At 57.5% G+C, this 18,099-nt stretch overlaps 4 protein-coding genes across 4 annotated transcripts; 3 read left to right on the top strand and 1 right to left on the bottom strand.

Annotated features, from left to right (window-relative positions):
• Positions 1 to 441: 441 nt before the first annotated feature.
• SPBR_05786 (sh3 domain containing protein) lies at positions 442 to 2,205 on the top strand (the record flags this gene model as incomplete). Its single annotated transcript, XM_040764049.1, has 1 exon — positions 442 to 2,205. The coding sequence occupies one exon, from the start codon at positions 442 to 444 to the stop codon at positions 2,203 to 2,205; it is 1,764 nt and encodes a 587-aa protein (XP_040622317.1).
• Positions 2,206 to 3,520: 1,315 nt separating this feature from the next.
• On the top strand, positions 3,521 to 4,807 carry SPBR_05960 (cytochrome-b5 reductase; the record flags this gene model as incomplete). Its single annotated transcript, XM_040764222.1, has 2 exons — positions 3,521 to 3,577; positions 3,830 to 4,807. The coding sequence occupies 2 exons, from the start codon at positions 3,521 to 3,523 to the stop codon at positions 4,805 to 4,807; spliced, it is 1,035 nt and encodes a 344-aa protein (XP_040622316.1).
• Positions 4,808 to 5,595: 788 nt separating this feature from the next.
• SPBR_05510 (uncharacterized protein) lies at positions 5,596 to 9,624 on the top strand (the record flags this gene model as incomplete). Its single annotated transcript, XM_040763774.1, has 1 exon — positions 5,596 to 9,624. The coding sequence occupies one exon, from the start codon at positions 5,596 to 5,598 to the stop codon at positions 9,622 to 9,624; it is 4,029 nt and encodes a 1,342-aa protein (XP_040622315.1).
• Positions 9,625 to 10,235: 611 nt separating this feature from the next.
• SPBR_05483 (uncharacterized protein) lies at positions 10,236 to 15,174 on the bottom strand (the record flags this gene model as incomplete). Its single annotated transcript, XM_040763747.1, has 2 exons — positions 10,236 to 14,777; positions 14,860 to 15,174. 2 exons carry the CDS (start codon positions 15,172 to 15,174, stop codon positions 10,236 to 10,238), a joined length of 4,857 nt encoding a protein of 1,618 aa, XP_040622314.1.
• Positions 15,175 to 18,099: the final 2,925 nt, after the last annotated feature.

Raw genomic sequence — 18,099 nt, 5'->3', positions numbered from 1 at the left:
GGGGCGCTATTCGAGAGAAGGGTCCACATCCACCACGCACGCCAACAACGAGCGCCCCTCCATTTGTCTCTGGCTCTGCATCTTCATCTGCGACGTACATCTCCACGCTTTTCGCCCTTTCGCCTTTCCCCCTCGGTGTCTTTTACCATTTCGCCCCTTGCCAGTCAAACAGGATAAACTAGCGAGCCGGAAAGCCCTCGTGTCTGTTTTAGCGAATTTGCTCTACGCCCGCTTGCAGCATATGGCACTTGCATGCGGTACCTGCCCATAATCGCGTTCTAAAAAAAAAGATAGCGCCAGGCCCCTCACCCCCTCTCTCCCCCTTTCCCACTACGCGCGCTCCTCTAATAGAACGACGAATCGCATACTGGCGCACGCCTTTTGCGCTTCGTCCACCTGTCCCACACTGTTGGACTTGTCGACTTCTTTTGATTTTTGATGATGGCAGCGATTGTATCAGAAACGCCGTCCTCGTCCTCCCCAGCAACGTCGCCGCCGGCAGCCGCACCCACGAGCGTCAACCCCCCCAACAACCCGTCTTCCCCACCGTTCCATAATCCAAACCATCCTGCGCTGCCACCACTTGTCACATCTCCGCCTCCGCCGGCGCGCCGAACCAACCTGTCACGGCCAATGTCGCACGCTTCGAAGAACCGCCTGTCGCAATACTCTACAGGCTCGATTCCCCCACGGTCACGCCCAGCATCCCACGTCTTCCCCATCTACCCGTCCAGTCTCCCATACACACTGGTCCGAGATTTCGCATATGCCTCCTCCAACCCGTTGCACTATGGCCCACCGCCAGAACCGTCGCGGCCGCCGTCCGTTCTGTTGACGCCGTCAATAGACGCACAGTCGCAACGGCGCCTCTCCGATCCGCCTGTGTTCTGGGACTCCAAAGGCGGGTCTGGCTGGGAGACGGGCTCATGGACCAGCGACTCGTTCCGACGCGCAACAGACATTCCCCCAATTCTCCTGGCCGACGGACCGCCGTGGAGCGAGGACGAAGACCTGCAGAGCCCTGTGGTCAGCTCACGACATCGGAAGCACAAGTCCACGTCGGGTGCATATGGGCACGGGCACAGCCGATCCCGGGCTTCGCGTGATGAGTACGCCGAGAGTTCCGGTAATGGCGTTGGCCCTGGCGTGGACGGTGCGTCTCACGGTCACGGCCTGGGGGCCGCTGGTGGCGACCACGACTCGGCTGTCCTGAATCCGGACAACTACGACCGCGAACGGGGCTACTATGTGGGCACAAGCGGCGATGGAAGTGAGCGGTACTATGTGAACCAAGAAGGCGACGAAGCCAATGGGCCGGGCGGCGAATTTGTTACATACCCCCCGGACCAAGCACGGCATTCCACAAACGCCTACCAACTACGACCACCCAACAACTACGGCGCGTACCGGCCGACCTCCGACGCCTCGAGCCCCATCTCGTCGCCCGACTACCGGGAAGACGACCAGTCGCGCTACTCCCGCGACTACCAATTTACAATTACCTCGCCCGACGAAGAGATGCACGGCAAAGCCGTCGCGCTCTTCGACTTTGCCCGCGAAAACGAAAACGAGCTGCCGCTCGTCGAGGGCCAGATCATCTGGGTGTCGTACCGGCACGGACAGGGTTGGCTAGTGGCCATGGACCCCAAGACGCAGGAGAGCGGCCTTGTTCCCGAAGAATACGTGCGCCTCCTGCGGGACATTGAGGGCGGCATGACTAGCTTGACAGGCCAGGTGGTCGTGACGGCCGATGGAGGCGGCGCGGCCAGCCCCAACGACGGGGGCACGCCGACACAGGCCGAGCACCACCACGGGCAGGGCCCCGGTTTTAGTGGCGGCCACACCCCGACGCCGAGCAATGTCACAAACGGATACCATCAGCCGATCGTATCGACATTTTCGACGTCCAGCAAAGACCTCGACCCCTACCCACAGCACCTTCTAGGCACCCAGGCCGGCCAGACGCCGCCGCAGGTCATCCATTACCACGGCCAGCGCGGTGGGTCGCAGGCGAACACCCCCACGCTGCTCAACCACCAGGATGTGGGCATGATGCGGCGCGGCAGCCAAGACGTGCCTACCAAAAAAAGCGGCGATGGACATGTCCCTTCGACGCTCGGATCGCTGCCAGACGATACCGCTGAAGAAACGGCCGAGACGGCGACGAAATTAGCAAACACGGCGGCGGCCGGCAGTGAAGAGTAGCCCCGGAGCACATGCCTATATATACTCTTTGTCTTCTTCATGCCTTTTTACACGAGGTCTCGCGCCCCCATTGCGTGCTATTTATAACTTCGCGATCTATTGTCCTCCCATATATTTTGTATACTAGCATCATTGTGTGTTTGGCCACCCACGTTCTACTGTCATGTCATTTTTTTTCTGCTGATATCCTGCGCGGCAGTTGGGGTGTTTTGTATTTAGGGAGGGGGTGGACCGGCCCGCCTACATTTGAGTAGATGTTGTTGTCCGGACACCTGCCGCGTTTTTGTTTCTGTGTCCTTGTCTCTTGTTATGACGACTGCTTTGCAACTTGTTCCGAGGGCAGTCGTTCCATGTCGGCGTTTTTCTCTGTTTCGCCGGTTTTATCGATTTGTTTTATTGCGTCACTGTTACGTCTTATTGCATGTCATTCCATGATACGTTCGGGACACTGGCACTGGAGGAGAACAGGGGCAAAACAACGGGGCTTCTTTTCACACAAAGACTGATTTTATATTGTGATATTTTTACGCTGTGTTTTTGGATGTCCTTTTACATATTCCAGATCCCAAGCCGATTGTCCGACCAAAGAAAGTGTCACGTGTGTCGGTTGATAACGCCATACGTGCGGCCGTTGTGCAAAGCTCTCCAAGTCTCCGTTTGTTTTTGGTGTCCTTATTTGCCGCAACTGTTCGTCCACTTTCGGCCGTATTATTTTGCTTCATAATGTCAGCAGCCGACAGCCGGCCGGGCCTCGTTTTCTGGGTCATCATTTTAGCATGTCTGAAGCTTGGATAATAGTGTTAACGGCCGTAGGGCATGGCTTAGGGGCAATGGAGATTCCTGGCGCCGGAGTTAATGAAGAGAATGTCAACTTTCATGGTAAAACTACAGAAGTACCCCAGCCACAACTGGCACATGTATGTCGTAGTTCTAGTGAGGATTCAATACCACAATGTAAATAAAGCATTGGTCTCGGAAAGTACAGCGGACAAGCCACAATGCTTCCAATTCAAGTGTTTGTACGAAGTAAAGACCGTAAAGACCGCGGGTTTTGTGAGCGTTTGGTAGCGCTGATGGTCGCGGATCCGAACGTTTTGGGGGCGCTTTAGTGGACGCTCGAAGCAAGCAAGAACTACTTCCTAGGCGCAATGGCCTGCGGCCGTTCCGTCCCACTTCTCCGTTTTTTCCGGCTTGCCTTGAGCTTCCCTTTTCCTATTTCTTTTTCTTTTTCCCTTCCTCGCCCTGCCTCTCTCCACGCATAATCGACATCACCAACCCCTTTGCTCGTTCCTTTCTCTCCTCCTACCCAGACACAATGTTTGCTCGCGCGGCTACCCGCACCTTCCAGGTGGCCTCGTCACCGCTCAAGCAGGTAAGGCAAAGCTAACAACGGTGAAAAGCACAGATCCCCTCGAAAAGGAATCTGACGTCAGACAAGTGCTGCGACGCAGAGTCTGTATCCAGCTGCCGACCTCCTACACAAGGCAACGGGCAAGCCACAAGAAGGAGACAGTGGTCAATTGAGGCTTGCAGCTGTGCATGCGTGCAGCGAGACCTTCTGGAAAGCTCATCCGGCCGTCTGTCTTTTCCGTTTACTAACCACGCGATTTTCCACCCTCTGTAGACGACCCGTCGCTACGCAACGACGCCCGGCGGCGGCAGCAACAACACGGTCGTGCTTGCGGGCGCAGCGCTGGCCATTGGCGCCGGGGCGTACTACATCCTGTCGACGACAACCGGCACGACGCCCGCGAAGAAGGCCGAGGCGGCTACGGACAAGGCGGCCGATGTCGTCGGTGCGGCCAAGCAGGCGGCCAAGGAGGCCTTCCGGGGCGGCGACCAGGGCTTCGTGCCGCTGACGGTCGAGAGCGTCGACGTGGTCAACCACAACACCAAGCTCGTGCGCTTCAAGCTGCCCGAGCCGGACCAGATCGCGGGCATGCACGCTGCCAGCGCCCTGCTGACAAAGTTCAAGCCCGAGGGCGCCGAGAAGGCCATCATCCGCCCCTACACGGCCGTCAGCGACGCCGACGCGCAGGGCCACCTGGACCTGCTCGTGAAGCGGTACGAGGGCGGCAAGATGTCGCCGCACATCCACAGCCTGGCGCCGGGCGACACGCTGGACTTCAAGGGGCCGATTGTCAAGTACAAGTGGGCGCCCAACAAGCACGAGCAGATTGGGCTCGTGGCGGGCGGCACGGGCATCACGCCCATGTACCAGCTGATCAAGGCGGTGCTGCGGAACGCCGACGAGGACAAGACCAAGATCACGCTCGTGTACGGCAACATTGCCGAGGAGGACATTCTGCTGCACAAGGAGCTGCGCCACCTGGAGAACACGTACCCGCAGCGGTTCCGCACGTTCTACGTGCTGGAAAAGCCGACGGCCGACTGGCAGGGCGGCAAGGGCTACATCACCAAGGAGCTGCTGAAGCAGGTGCTGCCGGAGCCCAAGGCCGGCGACTTCAAGCTGTTTGTGTGCGGCCCGCCCGGCTTGATGAATGCGGTGTCGGGCAACAAGAAGTCGCCGTCAGACCAGGGCGAGCTGTCGGGCGCGCTGCAAGAGCTGGGCTACACCAAGGAGCAGGTGCTGAAGCTGTAAGCGGGATGTTGTAGCTGGACGTTATAGACGACGACAGACGACAGACGATAGACGATTAGACGATAGACTTGAACAATCTCAAGTTTTGTAGAAACACGGCACTCGAGCAACAGCGACGGCCATCCTTCTTCTCATTGGGTATATCCTACCCTTCTGTAAATAAACAAAGGCAAATAGAGCATGACGTGTTGTTGCAATTGCAGCCAAACGGACCCAAACGAGCCCCCTGTTCAATGCCATCGTCGTCATTTGTGAGGAGCGGTGCTCTTTTCTCTACTTTCATAAGCCTAATCCCTGCCTTAACGGTCGCAGCTGTTTGTTTGGCTTCTGCGTCGAGTTGGAGAACCACAGCCCACCGCCTACTGCCGGCCAAGGCAGGCCAATAATGGAGACAACGAGGCGGTGAGACGAAAAAAGAGGGACGCCACGCCAGGGACTGCCCACTTGCGGCGGCACGGCACGCAAACACACTTCGGCCCAACCATGTCCTGTGTTCGGAGTAATATGTTGTGTTGCTTTGGGGCGCTGTTTGCAAAGAGGGCGACCAGGCAGGGCCTCTCGTCGTTTGCTCTTTCCCCTGCACTGACATTGTCCTCTTCCTTCCTCTTTCAATTATCCTGCGTTTGTTTATTTTCGTTCCTTGCTCTTTCCGTGTTAAGTCGTACTGGCTGCAGTCGCTCCTACCTCTTGCTTTTTGCGGCTGCAACTACGTTTCCTCCTTCCCAGAGCGTCCTCGTTCTGCAAGCACTAGTCGCGCGTGACGACCGTCGCGCCTTCCCTTCCCCGCCATGTCCGACACCCGGCGCCGCTCCTCGCGCTCGTCGTCGACGGCCCACCTCAGGAGCTCTGGAGGCTCCTCGTCAACAAACAACCCCTCGTCGTCCGACACGGCATCCAACGTTTCCTCGTCCTCGGCGATGTCGTCCTCCCGCCACCGCAGTGCCCGCCACAGCGGTGCACCGTCCAACCGTTCGTCTACGTCGCTCCACCGTATTGCCGGCAGCAGCAGCAACCGCTCGCGAGAGTCACTCGCACCGTCAATGCCGTCTGACCGGCCGTCAAGAAAGTCGGGCGCGTCGTCGTCGTCCACGTCTTCCTCGTCTACGGCCACTCTGCAGCCGCCCGCCACCGACCCAGGTCCGTCCACCGGCACGGGTGGCATCTATGGCAATCTCGCCGGCCGTGCCAGCGAGTCCCGCTTCTCGCTGACCGACCAGTTCGCATCGACACGCAGCGTGCTCGACTTTGGCTTTGACGACACCGCCTCGTCCATCTTTGACGCGCAGTCCATTTTGTCTGTGGGCACGGCACGGGCGCCGTCCGTGTATGGGTATGACGGGTACGACGCATACGACGGGTACGAGGCGGCCGCCGCCGCCGCTGCTGCAGCCAGCGTGGGCGGCGTCGGTGGGCTGGACCCCTTTGCTGAACTCGGCAGCATGACCCCCACCGCTTCGTCCACGGGCAACGGCTTGCAGGGGTCGCCTTGGCAGGCCGAGGAAGAGTACCTCGGGGGTGCATACAGCACGGTCTTGGAAGAGAATGAAGACGAGGACGATGCGGCTACGATTGGAGGTGGCCGTTCCGACGCCAGCAGCGACGGCAATGATCTGACAGACGACAACGACACGCCTGAGCAGACGCCCACCAAACAGAAGAAGAGAAGCCGTGCACACTCATCAGCCGACGTGACCGTCATTAGTGGCGGCGGCGGCAGCAGCAGCAGCCAGAAGTCGCCGCCCCGTGACGCGGAGATCGTCGAGGAGCTGCAAGACACATTGCGGCTGCCTGTGCCTGTCCTGCCTCCTGCACAGCGTGGTCCACGGTCCTCCATCGCCGCCGCAGCCGCTCCTCCTCCTGCTCGCATCCCGGCGTCCCGCGTGCACCGCAGCTACTACGACCTCTTCTGCCTCTCGAGGGAGCAGTTCCCGCCGCCCAACGGCGCCCAGATTCGTGCTGCCTACTTCCGCCTGTTCCGCCTGCTCAACAGCACCGTCAGCAACGGCAGTGCCAGCAGCGACCCCGACAAAGCGAACTTGATGCCCACGGCGCTGCGGCCTTTTGCAGCCGCCTATTTTTTGGAGATCCAGAACGCGTTTGAGACGCTGATCGACCCAATTCGCCGGCTCGAGTACGACCTCTACCTTGATGACCTGGAAGACAACCGCGCGGGCGACGGCCTTGACGACGACGACGATGACGACAGCGAGAGTGAGGTGGATGACGGCAAGAGCGGCAAAAGCAAAATGACACGCAGCTCCGACAAGGCCACAACGGCGCCAACAGCACCAACAGCCGCCTACCCTTCACCACAGGCCCCGGCATTTGTGCGTAAATACGACTTCCAGACGACAACCGATCTGGGCGCCCGTTATACTGTTTCGGGTGCCCATCATCGGGCAGGCCAGCTCCTCCCAGCCGCACCGAACGTCGCTTCTCTCGACTACTCCCTCACACAATCCGTCCGCGTCGGCCTGCCCGCCCTTCGCCAGTATACCGAAGCCAGCCTCTTCCAGCTGCAGTGCCGCCTTCAGAAGGCGCGCCGCCTGTTGCACGAGCACTATGGCATAGGCCCCGGGCCTGCGGCACAAAATTCTTTTAAGAGTCGCGATGGCCGCACCTACTACTATACCCGCCGCCACTCGTCTACTTCTTCTGCTGCCGCCGCCGCCGACCAGCCCCTGTGGCCCATTCGCTGCGGCATCCCCATTGTGAGCCTGTCCGCCTCCACGTACTCTCTATCTACAGCGGCAGCCGCTGCTGGTGCCGTCCTTCCACTTGGCGACCGGTTCCAGCCGCTTTTGCCCGAGGTGCTCGGCCCGGCCCGCATCGCACAGCTAGCGCATACTCGAGCCACTGGCTGTGTCGTGCTCGGCTACCGCCAGGAGTTCTGGTCTGGCAGTGCGCTCGCCAATCCTCCCGGCAGTGCACCAGGCCCCCCGCCGCCGTCCGTTGTGGTTGACGTCGAGACCGAGGTGCTGCCCCGTGCGGCCGTCACGGCCCGCATTGCCCAGACTGTTCAACTGCCCGCGGCCGCCCATAAGCTTGAGCGCCGCATTTTCGGCCATCCCAGCAACGAGCCTATCCATGTAGAGGCTATGGTGCAGACCGGCGAATCGTCCTTGTTTTCGAATCGTCTGCTGGCGTCGTCGCCGTCGCTGCCACGCTTTGGCCTTGGTCTCTCCCGCCGCGTGGGCAGCGGCAACGGTAACATCTTCGTGTGCGCCGACAGCGGAAACGCGTGGTGGTCGTCCTCGTCCTCATCCTCGCTGGATTCTGTCTCTTCTGTCTTCGCCCCCTTTATCCCACCCATGGTAGAGGTCGGTTACAGCATGAGCCCCCATCAACTGGGCCTGCACGCCGGACGGCCCCTGACGTGTCCCGCCGACCGCGGTCTCAAGGGCGTCGACATCGACATGGATACCCTAGGCAATGTGACGGCATACTCGTCCGACCGTCGCAACCCCGTTTCCCCGCACGGCACATGGACTGTCTCAGCCGCCACGACAGGCTACGGCTCCGCGGCTGCTTACCTGCGCTACGGCCGTACCGTCTTCCTCACCCCTCTCGGACGGACACCCCCGTCTACCGCTGCCTCCAACTCCCGTCGCAGTCGCCGGCAGCGCCAGTCGCCGCAGCGAGCCGTCCGCGTCGAGGCTGAACTGTGCGCCGCCGACTGCTACTTCTCCGATGGCTACCTCGCCGTCCGTGCTTTGGCGCCTGTCCGTTGGTGGGGCCTCCGCAACGGCTGGACCAGCAACGCCACAACAAGCTTCCGCAGCAGCACCCCCGCCAGCACGACTCCGCCTAAGCTCGGCCTTGAGGTCGCCCTGAGCGCTGGCAGTGGCCATGTCCACATCTCCCTGTATTGGTCGCGCCTGGGCCAGCGCTTCAAGCTGCCTTTGTTGCTGCTGCCGAACCCGGCTTCGATTGCCGCTTCCTCGTCCGCCTCGGTGACCCACGCAGCCGCCAAACTCTTCGTATGGGCCGCCATTGCACCCGTGGCCGTCATGGCCGTCCGCGAGGTCGCACGCATCTACTGGCGCGCCGCCACCAAGCAGTGGAAGTCGTCGCGGTCCAAAGCGCGCGCCAAGAGACGCAGTCTGACTGGTGAGGACGCTGCCACAGCCGGTTACGAGCACGAGACGGCGGACGATGCCCACGATGCCGACTTTGACTTTGACGAGGAAGAAGAACAGGCCATTACGCACCACCGCGCCGAGGCCGACGAGCTGACCATGATCCTGGCTTCGGCTGTCGACGCACAGCGCGTACTGGAGCAGCAGATGCGTCAGCGCTCGGGGATTCACAGCAGCACTGCTAGTGACAACGACCACCACCACAACGAGCTCGTCATTATCAGCGCCAAGTACGGCATAGCCCTCGCCGACGACCCGGATGACCCGGACACTGGGCACGCACGCCACGATAGCGCGACGAGCGGTCTGGGCCACGGCATTCATGCTGCCTGTCCGCCCGTGACTGCTATGGCCTCGCGCAACGGCTGGGCGCCCGATTACGAGGTGGCGGATGTCACCGCGGCAGTGTCTGCCCTAATTGTGACGGGCGGCAGCGGCAACGATGCCACCGACAGCGACTATCTCTACATTCCGGCCGGCCTGCAAAAGGGCCGTCTGCTTGGTTTCTGGGACCCGGCGCCCAACTACCGCTCCAAGAAGCACAACGACGGGCAAACGACAACGCCCACACAGCGCCGGGCGGCTCGCGGCAAAAAGGTACTGCATGTGCGCTACCTCTGGAACGGTCTTGAACGTGTGGCCGAGGTTGGTGACCGGGCCGAGCTGCGTCTCCCATGATGAACAAACGAGATGAAACCATGCTGCATGATGATCAGATGAGAGATGGCCTGTTTTGCGACAAAATGAATACCATGGATTGAGAAAAGCGAGCCCGGGTGACTTTATGTATACAAAATTTGGAAACGTTTACGTATTGTCTATAGCTTATGCAGAAAGACAAATGAGATATATTTGTATCTGACTTAAAAATAACAGTAATAATAAAAATAAAAATTGGCATTTGCCTCGGTGTGAAAGACACCTGGCTTTCTTTCTTTCTCCTTTTTTTTTGACTTTTTGAATGAAGTCTTGACAATTTATTCAAAAAATCAGCACTTCGACAGGGACATATAAGTCGAGAAACCAAAGAAGAGAAATAAGAACGAAATGCAAAATTGCGACACTGCCAAACAAGAGTGTCTTCTTTTTGGGTTAAACTGAGAATAAAACAAGCATTTTTGAACAAATCCAAATCTCGAAACAAAAATGGGCAGAAGTAGTTGGTAGGAAACAACGCGATATATGAAAAAATAAGACAATCTGAACAACTCGAGGCGTGCAAAACGTATAAGAAGAAATTACAAAAACAGCGGATGTTATATGCCACTTCGAGAAAAGACGCCAAGTGCTCAAGAAGAGGAGGCCGTGCCGAACACAACCTTCTCCAGCTTGTCGCGCTCACCACTCTCCTCGCACATGCCGCGGAAGATGCCCACCTCGGCACCCTTCTCCCACAGCTCGCGCGGCGTGCCGTACTCGGCCACCGCACCATCGCTGAGCACAAGAATGCGGTCAAAGTCGGCAATGGTGCTCAGACGGTGCGCAATCACAAGCAAGGTCGAGTCCGTGAACTCTTCGCGAATGCTGCGTTGGATTAGACCATCCGTGTGCATGTCGACGGCCGACGTCGCCTCGTCCAGCACCATGACACGCGGTCTCCGGACAATGGCACGGGCCAGGCAGAGCAACTGGCGCTGGCCCTGCGACAGATTGAGGCCACCTTCAGAGATCTGCGAGGACAGGTCGTTGAAGATGTTGACGTTCTTGGGCTCCGACACAGTGCTGGAGGACGAGGCGGGCTCGGCAGGTGTAGGCGAGTTGCGACCCGAAGTGGCAGCCGACGACGCGCGGGACGCTGTCAAGTGTACGCGATCCAAACAGTCGCGCAACTCTTCGTCAGTGTGTGTGTTGAAGGGGTCCAGGTTGCTGCGAATAGTGCCAGAGAACAAAACGGGGTCCTGAGGAATGATAGCCAAGCGCGAACGGAGATCGTGGAGCCTGATCTTGGAGATGTCGATGCCGTCAATGTGAATGCTACCCGAGCGAGCCTCGAGGAAACGGAACAGCGCCAGAGTCAGTGACGACTTGCCGGCACCGGTGCGGCCGACAACACCAACGCGCTGGTTGCGCTCAACACCAAACGTAAGACCCTTCAGGACAGGCGGCAAATCGGGAGCGTAGCTGACAACCAGGTTGTCGACCTCAATGCGGCCTTCCGTCGGCCAGGCCGCAGGTGGTTGTTGACCACCAAGATCCTCGGTAGGCAGCTCCGTGTACTCAATAATGCGCTCGGCCGCATTCATTTGGAGCTCGACGTTAGCGTATAGACGCACTGTCCACATGACGCACGAGGAGAAATCCAGAGCAAAGGCCAGTGCGAAACCAGCCAGGGCCGAGTCAATCGTCGGTGAAGAGAAAAGAACCGAGGCAACGACGACGGAGAAGAAGGAGCCCACCAGGCTCATGCGCCAGCCAACCCAGCGGTTGAACAGCCACAGGTGCCAGGTCGTGGTCGACCAGTCATCCAGCTTGCGGTACATGCGCTGAATATAGACTTGCACCTTGTCGTAGCCACGAATGGTCACGACACCTGACAGGGCCGTGCCGAACTGCTCAAACACGGGCGACTTAGCCGTGCTCTCAAGACGCTTCGCAGGGCGGGCAGCGGTGACATAGATGGAGGCGAAGTAGACGCAGATGACCAAGAGGACAAACGACATCAGCACAATGAAAGGCGAGACAAAGAAACCAGACAAGACGACACCAATCAGCTGGACAAACGAATTACCACCAAAGCTGATGGAGTTGGCCAGCTGGTTATCAATAATGTTGAAGTCGGCGGTGAAACGGTTCAGAATACGACCGACGGGCACAGTGTCGAGCCAGCGGAGCGGGGCCCGAAGAATGACAAAGTTGAGTCTCTCGAACAGAGTCCGGCTAGCCCGAATCGAACCATGGTAGACGTAAAAGTATCGTGCCGAGCTGATGATGGCCGTGGACATGGCAAGGAGGACGTAGATTCCCATATAGTAGCTCATAGATTCAGTCGTGTACGTGCCGACCTTGTTGGATGAGCTGAACGCACTTGAAAAACCGTTCACAGAGCCCATGGTCGTCTGGTGGTGAAGGCCGCCGGTGTAAGAGTACTGCTGGTTCTGGCCGAGGGCGTGGTGGCCAAGAGTGGAATAATTGAACGAGGTCGCTTCACTCTTCTCATCGTACAGACCAGTCCAGATGCGCAGCCACCAGGAGCGAGAAACATTGAGAATCTGCACGATAAAGAACACAACTAAGACGCTAGTCCAGAAGGGCCAACCGCCGCTTGCCTTGAGATACGCAAGGTACACGTGCTTGCGAACGGCACCTTCTTCGCGTTTCTCGTCCTCGACAAACTTTCTGGCCGTCTTCTTGGGAGCAGCATCTGCGGCTGCGGCTTGGGAGGCGCGAGAAGCAGTCTTCTTGAGAGCACCACCATCGCTAGGGCCACTCTCGTTGTCGTTGTCGTCGCCGTTATCAGTGGAATCGTCCGAGTTCACAGCCGTGGCCTCGGCGGTTTCATCGTCGTTGATTTCCGCGGCGCGCTGCTCATGGCTCTTGATGCGATCGAGGGTGCCATCCTCGGCAAGTTCCGAAAGCAGGCCCGAGTGAAGCACGCGGCCCTCGCCAAGCTCAACGAGAAACTTGGTCTGGGGTGCACACAGAGAAACGTGATGGGTGACCAGAATACGGGTGCGGCCAGCACAGAGCTCGCCGTTAATGCACTTCTCAAAGATGTGGCGACCGACGTGGGCATCGACAGCACTGAAAATGTCGTCCATGACAAGAATACCGGCACGCGAGTAGATGGCACGGGCGAGGGTGATTCGCCACTTCTGGCCACCACTCAGGTTGATGCCGTTGGCGCCGATTTCGGTGTCCTCTCCGTCTGACAACATCTCGAGATCTTTCGTAAGAGCGCATACCTCGATGGTCTTCTGGTAGCGCTCCTCGTCAGTAGGCAGGCCGAAAATGATGTTCTCGCGAATCGTAGCATTCTCGATCCAGGGAATTTGGGCAATGTACGCAATCGACTTGGGCAGGATCCAGTCACCTTTGGTGGCCTTGGAATCATGGCGGTCGTCAATGGACAGGCCGTCAGGGACGGTGATGCTGCCGGCAAGGAGATCGACCTCGCCAAGAATGGCGGAAAGCAACATGCTCTTGCCGGTACCAGTCTTGCCAGAGATGACCGAGAGTTCGCCCTGGGGGAAAGTAAGGTTGACGTCACGCAGGACGAAGCGTTCGCTCTCGTCAATATCCTCGTCAGATGGCCAAGCAATGGAAGCCTTGTCAAACGAAATCTCATCGCCGTCCTTGGAAACCTTCACAAGATCGGGGCTGCAAAGGTACTCCTCAATACGCTTGATAGAGACCCAGGCATCAAGCAGGTCGGTCGTCAGTTCAGGGATAACAGACAGAGTAACTTCCAGGGCCCGGAAAACACCCAGGCTGACAAAGGCGACAGACGGGCTGAGCTCGCCGTAGATGTAGGCATAGACGGCAAGCGAGATGGCGGATAGGGCAATAGGGCTCGTGACCCAGCAGGCAATCAGAATGGCATCGTAGCAGAAGACGTCCCAGACCCTCTTGAGCTCGCGATTGCGCACCTCGCCGATCTTGTCCTCCCACTGCGGTTCGAGGGCAGAGAACTTGATCTGGCGAATGCCCTGCAGGGCCTCGGTGACGACCTCCAGCTTCTCATCGCGCAGCTTCATCAACTTGTCCTGGGCGTCCGCATAGAGTCTCGAGAAGTAGATGTTGAAGGGCATGATGATGAGCATCGACGTGAAACCGGCGGCGAGAGGAATCCAGCCCAGAAGATTGACAAGGAACGTGAGCGAAACAATAAGCTTGAACAGACTACCGGGGAAGAGGTTCTGGTAAGAGCAAAAGTCCGAGACACGCTTGCCATCAACTCCGATCAGGTTGACAGTGCCCTGTTTAGTCTTCTTCGCAGACTCAAGGTCGTCTTCTTCGTCCTCCTTGGCAGCGTCGGTCGGTTCGGGCACCTCGGGGGCATCAGCGGCGGTTGTCTCGGCTCCAGGCGCCGCAATGGCGGGATCGGTCGGGCCAACGGCGGCGTCCTTGTTCTTCCTGCGGCCCTGCTTAACATCCTTGCGGCGCATAGACTTTTCAAAGATCAGAGCAGAGAGCTGGGCGCGGACAGGGATGCTGAGCTCTGCCCAAGACAGCCAGAAGACGTAAGATTCGAGAAGCGACTGGGCAACGATGGCAATGCCGAGCCACAGAACCCAGATCCAAGCATCGACGCTCAAGGGTTGGCCCAGAACACGACCCTCCAGGATGCGCAGCAGACGCAGGACGACCCACTGCGGTGCAAAGTTGAGGATGGCCGTGCCGAAGGTCAGCAGCCACTGTAGAGCAAAGGGGCCGACGTGGGCACGGATAATGGAGAGCCAAAGGCGACGGTCCGGGTAGTTGGCAGCGCGCCAGTTGGCGGACATGTTGACAGCACGGGTCAGATGGTTCGGGCGAGGCATGTCGATGAGATCCAAGCTCTTCTTGGTGACCGAGAGCTTCATAAGCTCCGAGGGCCACGAGAAGGTGAAGCGGCTGTACGCAGTCGTGGTGTACATTCGGTCGACGAGTTCATTCTGGTAGTAGACCTCGGGCCGCCGAGGCAGCAGAACGCTGGCCGCGGTGACGGCGGCAACACCTACAAGCTCAGTGACACGCAGCCCAAAGACTAGGCGGTTGTTCTCGAGCAGGTCTTCGACGACCTTGGTGTCAAGGGTAATAGTGATGTAAGCCAGTGTGAGACCACTCGCGAAGGTGAAAAGACCAAAGTGGTAGGCCTCGGACGAGCGACGGATGGCCACAATGGCGATCGCCTGGAACAAAATGAGGAGCTAGGCATTGTTGTTAGACGACAGAGCGACATGAGAGAGACGCGGACGAGGGAAAGGAACATACCCATGCAGCCGTCACGAGCCAGTTCTCAACAAACAGCTTGTCACGGCCGTTGTTGAGCGTGGCTAGAACGGACGCGGCGAGTGACGGTCCGGCGCCGAGGAGGGCGGAGAGCAGCACAGCCGCCTTGGGCAGCGTGTCGGAGAAAGCGGCGTCCGACTCGGCCGTAGCCTTGCCGTCCGGGTCGCTGTAGACGTCATCGCTTCGCTGCTCACGCTTACGGATCTGGTTAATGAGACCAGACACGGAGGGGTAGGTCAAGAGGGTGATGGCGGCCAATGCGGCACCAACTCCAAGAATCATGGATTCATCGTGCATGATTGGCGAGAAACGCGCGTTGGAGAAATGGGAAAATTGCCGAGCCTTGCAGCGCTTTCACGCTGTCGGGATTCCGTAGTCCGTACTTGGAAAGTCTCTCGGCAGCGTTTTCTCTTTCTTTGGCTGTGAGCTGCTTCTGTTCTTTCTTTTTCTCGCCAATGATCCTTCTCAGGGGGAGAGGGAGAGAAAAGAGGATGAGGTCTTTCGACTGGTCCAATGCTGCTGCTTTTACACCAAACTGGAGAAGACGCAGCGGCACGGGGAAACACAATCAAAAGCCAAAAAAAAAAAAAAAAAAAAAAAAAAGAACGGGAAAAGAGTAAAGGACAGGAAGAAAAATGAAACAAATGAAAACAGGAGAGATGTATGCAGAATATGAGAAAAGCCTTGGCTGGCTACAACGGGAAAGCACAGCACAATAAAGGAATTAACCAGCTGGATTCACGTAGAGTGGAGGCAGACAAAAACAGAGTGCTAAATGGAACAGGCAGTCAGACAGACCAGAAGGCCGGGCGTGAGCGGAGTGGAGAATATGCAGAGCGGATGGCGAGGGGGTTGGCAAACTGAGGTCGACGAACAAAACGACCCCAGGGAGTGACGCCAGAATGAGGCAGAAGCAAACAACAGCTGCAAAACACGACGAGCTGGGATATGAGAAATTCTACACAGACAGGCTGCTCAAAAACAAAGAAGACAACAAAAGGGCGAGGCAGCGCAAGCTAGCCCGGGACCCTGGCTTTGTATTTGTATTTTGGCTTCGTATGCGTGAATGTCGTAATCCGATAATGTGATAGCAGCATGGATGCGCAGGTACCTAACCCAAGCTGGTAGCTACCTCGATGGGTCCTTTCATGGGTAAATCGAGGCTGTGAACGAAAGCGTGGGTGGGTGGATGCGTGTGGATGCGTCAAGAATACAGGTCCAAGGAGTCAGAAAGGAAGGCAAAGTGACGATGCTGACGACGTGAGTCAAGATGCACAATGAGAATGAAAAAGAAAAAAAAAAACAGAACTTAAAAGAAAAAACAGAAGGACTACGTAGATGCAGAATGCAGGAAAGAAAGTCCTGGGCGGCGTGATGGTCTGGGAAAGAGGCTGGTGGCTGCAATCCTTCAAATTGGCAGGAGCAGGGCGTCTATCGGGGCGGCAGGTGCAAGATCCTGTAGCAAAGGCAAGCAGGAGAGACACGATGAGTAGGAAGGAACGAGGCGCGGAAAGGTCAACAGCGGAAGGCGCAAAGGACGCCGCACGAACGAGGCGAAATTGAGGCGACTGTTCAAAGAGCAGAAGTCAAGTGCACGTCTCAACTGTTAGACGTTTATGTCTCCAAATCGAGAAATTCCAGGTGGTGATATAGAACTCTCGTCGCCAGAAAATGACGAGCATGGCGAATTGTGGGCACAGAGGACCGCAGGACAAAGATCCTAGCCTCCGGGTCGCTTTCGCCAGCCGCGTGCAAGAACATGTTGCCTCAGTAGGGTATCTGGCCACACCGCTTTGCCGATCGGAGATAGTGTTTGACTCATCGGCGACGCAGGAAGGCGCGAACGAGGGGCAAGCCCGTCCGGCCAGTGTCAGCTACCTGCCAAGCAGGGCACTGGCGGCAATCTACGAAGAGAAGAGACGAGTCTGAATTGGGAAGGAAGAAAGCCACGGAATAAAATACGGAGCAGGCAAGTGCGATTGCAACTCCCGCAAAAGTTACACACAGAGTGCTTTTCAGGCAAGGAAGCGGCGATAAAAAGGCTACAGATATGGAAAAGGAGAAAAGGAAACGGAAGTCCTTTGAAAAAACCGCGGCGAGCGGGATAAAGGCGTGAGATGCAGAGTGGACATGTAGACACACGCAGAGACAAGAGCTCGAGCCTGGTCAGTCGCATTTGCACTGCGAGGTAGTAGGAGATCTACGGCGTTGAATGTAGCACGGTAATGTAGCAGCACATACGAAATACACATATGCTCCTTCCCTGGCACGAATAGGACGTTGAAGCAGTTGCCAGGAAGAGAAACAAGGGCAAGGCTCGCGGAAGGCAGGTGCAAAGGCAGGTAAAGCAGAGACAAAAAACAAGGGACCAATAGCCCCTGCCCTTTCCATGGCCCGCTGTTACCGCCGTTCCTGCCTCATTCTTGGCCCGTGTTTGCGTACGAATTACATGTTGATATTGCAGTGGGGACCGGCGGAAGGAGCGGACTGCGGTTGGCCAGTCTGTTAACAACTTGCCTTTCACGGCAAGAGCACCCCCACCCCGGCCGCTGTTAGTGGGTGCAGTGGGTTGCCCAATGGATTTTTAAGGCACGAGCCAGTCCGTCAGCCTGTGACAGATGGACAGAGACCGGAAAGATTTTGAAAATACCACTCTAAGTGCAAGAAAGCTGATTTTGCCAGGTGAGGTTTTCCGTGCTGCATCCTCTGTATTTCCCAGACGAAGCCTCGTTCCGGGCAGTGCTCTCATGGCTGAGACGCCGAGTCATATGGTAACGGCAATGACTGTGCTTGGAACTTGGTATGGCTCTTCTTGTCATTTTCGTTTTCTATAATCTTTAGTGGTATTCTGCCAATTTTTTTTTGGGCCAAAGCATCTGACGGTATGAGACTTGTCTCATATCCTGAGGCAGGTCGGCTTTGATGACGAGACCAGTAAGGAAACGCAAGTGTGGCAGGCCAGGCAGCCACGCAGCATTAAAACATGTGGCCTCCAGCATAGGTGAGGGAAAACGTCAAAAGCTGAAGGCGAAGTGCAGATGACAAGAAGGGCATCGGAGACAATTCCGAATTTGTCCGGCAAATACAACGGCCTGCAACCTGAAGAGGGAGGCGTGGACGAAGAGGAGTGAAGTAATGGTGGGAAAGGTAGATTCCAAGGCCCAGGCTAGGTTCGACTACAAAGTCGGTGTAAAAGGCTGGTCAGCCGACATGCAAAGCGAG

This window comes from Sporothrix brasiliensis (assembly GCF_000820605.1).
Source record: "Sporothrix brasiliensis 5110 chromosome Unknown Cont15, whole genome shotgun sequence".
Lineage (NCBI taxonomy): Eukaryota > Fungi > Ascomycota > Sordariomycetes > Ophiostomatales > Ophiostomataceae > Sporothrix > Sporothrix brasiliensis.
Note: the sequence above shows the minus strand (reverse complement) of the source record. Positions and strands in the feature narration are given on the sequence as shown.